This window comes from Neltuma alba, unplaced genomic scaffold (assembly GCF_004799145.2).
Source record: "Neltuma alba isolate B1F8T4 unplaced genomic scaffold, ASM479914v2 tig00000935_pilon, whole genome shotgun sequence".
NCBI lineage: Eukaryota > Viridiplantae > Streptophyta > Magnoliopsida > Fabales > Fabaceae > Neltuma > Neltuma alba.
In genome coordinates, this window is record NW_021632264.1 from 23,000 (window position 1) to 29,032 (window position 6,033).

The window sequence follows — 6,033 nt, forward strand, 5'->3', positions numbered from 1 at the left end:
AAAAGATTTTTTTTTAAATAAAGAGACAAATAATAAAATTAGATGATCAAAGGCATGCTTTTAGGTTTAGCTAATACTCTATATTATATAAAAAATTCAAAGTATGACGGGAAAAAAAACTGATATTCATGGAAAGATGAAAAAAACATATGACAAATATATATATATATATATATATATGAAACAACGAAAACCCTACTACTGGCTTCTAATTCTAATTCTTATTCTTAATTAGCCAAAACGCCCATTTTTCATACAAGGAACCAAAACTCGAAATAGAAATCTACAATGCTCACATCGTGTGGCCAATGAATATAACTTTGCGAGCATCATTGAGGAGTTCACACTTGCACGACAAATAATAGAGATGGTCTTCAAAGCTTTTGCATGCTCCATAATAAATCTTACAACTTTATACTCACATCCCAATCCTTTGAATTGATCAACAGAGAATTTCTTTAGCGTAACGAGAAACGACGAGGAAGGATGATTTGATGAGACCAAATAGTGTTCAAGACTTTTAATGCCCTTTGTCTTCATCTGATGGTAATCATATATAGCAAATGAACTTAGTTTCAATTCCTCAAGAAGTGGGCACCCGGAAAGAAGCATTACCAAACATTGAAATTCCAGGAAAATAACACTTTCCAAATGCAAAACCTTAAGAGAAGGCAAATTCAAAGAAGAAAGAGTATTCACTTTTACATCTTTCAACTTTAAAACCTTCAGTGTACTGCAATTGAAAATGGTAGAGGGCAAACTAATACCAGACCAAGATGTAAAACAAAGCTCAAGTTCATCAACTTGGAGCTCATTAAGCTTATTAATCACTTCTTTAACCCAACTTATAATCTTATCAGGACCAAGGCCAAAATTTGCTCCCCTACCTTTGAGACGACAGATCTGGATGTGGTTGAAATTTGGCAAGAAGTTTAACGCAGATTCCACAAACTGGAAGAAGGATTCAGGAGAACGAAAGCTTGAATCATCGAAGTGAAGAATGGGCAATCCAATCCACAGGAATATCCACCTCCTGGACAAGAGGCTTGTGGCAATTACGTCGTTGGTTGGAAGAAAAGAGAGAATATGTCGAAGCAAATCATCTGACAAGTTGCCAAGTCTATCACTTCGTATTATTTCGCTTCCTCTTTCATGGCGTTCCGGAACTGAATTTGCCATAACCCTAGCTTGGTGATGTAATCTTTCGAAACAGGATGAAAATTAGCTACTGAGGGGAAAAAACGGATGCAAATTTTCATACAAATATGAAATATTGTCTCTTTATTCTGTGTGACAAAATAAAAAAATCATTAGATATCGTAATCAAGTGTTAAAATCATCAGATTTGGAGCTAATTTAAATAACCGTGCTCATATTTCGTATCAACCATATATTTTATACTAAATATGGATGGTTCGGATAGAAATTTAAATAATATGTTGACCATCAATTTTAAAAATAATTATAATTTTAGTTCAAATTCAAAATTGACGAAAAGAAGACTACACTTTTTTAGATAAGGAAAAACAGAGTAAAATTTAAAAGAATAAGCAAATTACTTACGCAAGTTCAAAGCTGAAAAATTACTCATTGACCAGAGTGCTTCAAATAACAAATAAACATAGGGTGCCATTGTTCCAACTTTCTTTCTTTAATGAATTGGTTGTCCGCGGATTCCATTATCAAGAAGTGTATCCACGACTTCTTGTATCAATTTCTCTTGACACATTACTAATTCCCCTGGCATCGATCTACTTGTTGTTAATAGATCGATAAGAGTATTGTTCCGATAGATAACTCTTCGATAGAGTTCATTAATATCCGAGCTCATTAGTTTACCCCCACCTATTTGAATAATTGGTCTTCTCGTCGATGTGAGCTCTTGGGGAAGATCAGCCTGTTATCCCTAGAGTAACTTTTATCCGTTGAGCGACGGCCCTTCCACTTGGCACCGTCGTACTGTTGTTTTACCGGTTTGTCTGTCGCCAATAATTAATTCTCGCTGACCGAAATGGGTGGAGTCAGCAAGGCTGTTGCAGTAGCAACATATACCCAAAATGCTTATCTGAAACTTGATTTATTATCTCGACATCATAATCAGAACCAAAGAAAAGAGTTCTTTGAAATGGAAAACAACAATTGCAACGTAGGTTTCTCCTTTATACATTTCAATTGGAGTTAATAATTTTGCTTACAAATAAAAGTCACTATTAATTAAATAAATAACCACATGATCGTATTAATAACATATACATTTTATACTCAAAAAAGATAAGCACTGGCTGCTGCCATTATTTGAATCATCCAGATTGATTTTGAACAGTCTTATAGGTTCAATTTAAATCATTTTATGTTTTTAAAATTTTTTATTTTAGTAGATATAAAATGTAAAATAAAAATAATCTTATGATTGACATTTATTTAAAATTATCAATGAAAAAAATTTAGATTAGAAATTTTAGATTTTTTTACTATTTAGATCAAATTTTGAATGGTACAAATTTCATTACAATAATAAACACTACCATTGTGATAATTAAACATTGAATGAGAACACAGCGATTTATCATTTCATTAACCCAAATGTTAATCTTATGACGGGAGATAAAAGAGGGATGGGAATTCTATACAAATCAAAGCCAAATGTCTCAATAAACAGAAGAAGAAAGTCATGACTCATGAGCATGTATTATAGTGCCACAATGACATGATTAATTGTCAAAATATATGACAAAGTATTAAACAACATAAACCCTACTACTTCCTTCTACTTCTAATTCTTCTGCCAAGAGGTGTTGATGATTTATCCTCAATCACGTGATCGGAGCTTAACAAAATGACCAATTTTCCATCATAAAAGGAACCAAAAATTGAAATATAATAGAAGTCCGCAATAATTCTCAGATCCTTTAGGGCATGTGGATAACTTTTTTAGCGTTATTGGGGAGGGAGTTTACACTTGAACGACAAATTATGGAGACGGTGTTCAAAGCTTTCGCATTGTCCATAATAAATCTTGCAACTCGATACTGGGTTTCCGATGCTTTGAATTGATCAAAACAGAATCTCTTTAACCTAACCAGAAACGATGGCTTTGATGAGACAAGATGTTGAAGACTCTCAATTTTGGTGGCCTTCGTGATGGCAAATATAACAAATAAATTTAGTTTCAATTCTTCAAGACGTGGGCAGCCAGTAAGAAGCATAACCAAACATCGAAATTCTGGGAATATAACCCTTTCCAAATGCAAGACTTCAAGGGAAGGCAAATTCACAGAATAATCAGTACTTACTGTTACACCATTCAACTTTAAAACCCTCATCGCACTGCTATTCAAAATCTCAGAGCTCAGATCAACACTAAACCAATAAGAAGTAAAACAAAGATCCAATTCCTCAACTTTGAGCTTATTAATCACTGTTGTAACCCAATTTACAATGTTGTCATCGGGCTGTATTCCAGAACTTCCAAATCTGAGACGAAAGATCTGGACGTGGTTGGAATTTCTGAAGAATATTAGTGCATGTTCCACAAACTCGACGAAGAATATAGAAGAACGGAAATTTAAAGCATCGAAGTGAAGAGTGGGCGATCCAGTCCACAGTGAGGTCCATCTCTTGGACAAGAGGCTTGTGGCAATGGCTTCTTGGGTTGGAAGAAAAGAGAGAATTTGTTGAAGCAAATGATCTGGTAAGTCACTAAGTCTATCACTTCGTATCATTTTGCTTCCTCTTCATTGGTGTGCCGGCACTTAATTAATTTGCCATCACGCTAGCTTGGCCACATAGATCCTTTAATCTAACAACAAAGAGGATGAAAACTACAGAAAAAGGAATGGAGGGTGAAGGTTTTAAGCACACCTCTTTTTTTAAAAAAAGAAAAAATTAGAGGGGTAGATACTAATAGTCTAATATTACAAATGAGATCGGATCCACGATTTCCCATCTATAGAGGAACATTCATTTTAAACATACCTTTTGAATGGATCAAAATACCTACGTAAAACCGGATCACAATCTAGACTGAAAATTACGAGGAGGCAGTTTTAAAGGAAAGAAGAAAAACTACCTCACATGAGCCATACATCTCATTTATTTAAAATATATCCCATTTACTTTATTGGTTGGGATCGGGACCTTATAAAATATTTTCCTCCTCCTGTGTTGAGCGTGTCATAACAAAAAATATCGTAATCAAAGGCTCAAATCAATGTGATATATTTGGAAAGGAGTTCACTTAGTTCAGGGGCTCCTTATTACTTGGTGATAAGACTAAATTCCAATTTCAATTTAGGTAGTCTATATAAACTTTAATATTTTTTATATTTTTCATCGTATTTTAATTTATTATAACAGATGCAGAATTTAAACTCTAGATAATTTTCTTATTGTCAGGAAGTTAAAGAGAGAGAAAAACTTATTTTATTATCTAAAAAATATAAGTTAAAAATTTTAGATATATGTCATATATCGAAGTCAAATTAAAATACTAAAAGATCTCTGTGTGTGTGCATACATATAAAATGTATTTGCATCCAATTACCTATATCAATTATGCCAAATTTTCCAATCAAACATAAACATGTATCTTATATTTGAAATATTAATATTTAATAGCATTTAATTACAAATTCACCGAAACGAAAAAAGATATATGGTCATGTGTAATCAGAAAACTTGACATACTGAATATAAAGAATTTGACCTAAGTTTTTTTCATATATTTAACTGTTATATATGGTTCAAGAATATTTTTGTTAGTTGAAAGAATTAAAAAAATATAACCTAAATCCTTTCTATTTAAATCCTTAAAAAGGGAACAAATATGCGAAATTTAAGGGGTGATAATAACCGAAAAAGACTTCATAAAAAAAAACTGAAAAAGAATGTTTTCATTGAGTTTTCTCTCCACTTCCCTCCATTTAGTATCTCTATTATTGGATTAACATCAAATGGTTGAGATTTAATATAATATTGTTATATTAAATAATATATATATATATAAATACCTTTAACTTATATTTAAATAAGTACTATGATATTATTATAACCACTTCGGCCCCCGGGGGGGAACACGAGCCTAATTTTTCAGTTTGGCCCAAAAGAAAAATCTAATATTTCAAAATTCATAGGACATAAGTAATAGAACTGCAACTACCTTTAATTTATAAAATAATTTGTTAGTATGGTGATTAAAACTTTTGCATTCTACATTGTGCTTTAAAAAAAAAAAACTTGTAAATTGTAACCCTAACCCAACGCTAAGTCAAAGTATTCTTTGAGACCCCCTTGGCTTATAAAACGGAAAAACATAAAAATAAGGAAATGGAAAAAAATCATTTTCCGATCTTACAAGTTATGGGAGTTTGATTACTCATGATCTCAAAGAAAAAAAATTAATAAAAGAATAATTATCATTTAATAATATCCACGCAAGTGAATTTTAATAAACCCTCTACGCATATCACGAAAAAGGATAAATACCACTCAATGTTATTCATATATGTTTATCGGTGATTACATTTAGGATTGGAAAAAAAAAAAAGAAGACGAAGAAACCAAAAAAAAAAAAACCATAAACAAAGATCTATGAATCTAATAGCAACAGTATAATATCCAACATAAATTTCTGATACTGAGAGTTATTATTTCTGAGGTATAAGGATATATTTTCGAACATTTGGCTGAGTGATGGAAATGGTCCTCAAATCTCTTGCATTGTTGAGAATAAACATCGCAACCTTAAACTCACTTTCTTTTCCCTTGAAATCCACCAGGAATTTCTTCAATGTGCCCAGAAATGATGGAACATTTGGTCTGAGCAAATTTCCAAGAAGTCTGTAGTCTGTGAACTCAAGATCATGCACAACAATATGTTTAAGTAACAGTTCTTCAACATTGGCACATCCAGAAAAGAGCTTTACAACACATTTATAATCTTCAAACATAACGCGTTCCAAATGCAAGACTTTAAGGGAAGGAAAATTAACCAAGAGAGGAGTATCTATACGTACCCCATGCAATTTCAAAACC

The 6,033-nt window shown here is 32.2% G+C and overlaps 2 protein-coding genes across 2 annotated transcripts; both read right to left on the reverse strand.

Moving 5' to 3' along the window:
- Positions 1–231: 231 nt before the first annotated feature.
- LOC114748858 (putative FBD-associated F-box protein At3g50710) lies at positions 232–1,179 on the reverse strand. The gene has a single exon (XM_028937321.1). It carries the CDS (start codon positions 1,177–1,179, stop codon positions 232–234), a length of 948 nt encoding a protein of 315 aa, XP_028793154.1.
- A 1,730-nt stretch (positions 1,180–2,909) lies between these two features.
- Positions 2,910–3,722, reverse strand: LOC114748860 (F-box/FBD/LRR-repeat protein At5g22700-like). Its single transcript, XM_028937334.1, has one exon. The coding sequence runs from the start codon at positions 3,720–3,722 to the stop codon at positions 2,910–2,912; it is 813 nt and encodes a 270-aa protein (XP_028793167.1).
- Positions 3,723–6,033: the final 2,311 nt, after the last annotated feature.

Coding starts and splice junctions, on each gene's coding strand:
- LOC114748860 (XM_028937334.1), bottom strand. CDS start 3,722: ATGATACGAAGTGATAGACTTAGTGACTTACCAGATCATTTGCTTCAA.
- LOC114748858 (XM_028937321.1), bottom strand. CDS start 1,179: ATGGCAAATTCAGTTCCGGAACGCCATGAAAGAGGAAGCGAAATAATA.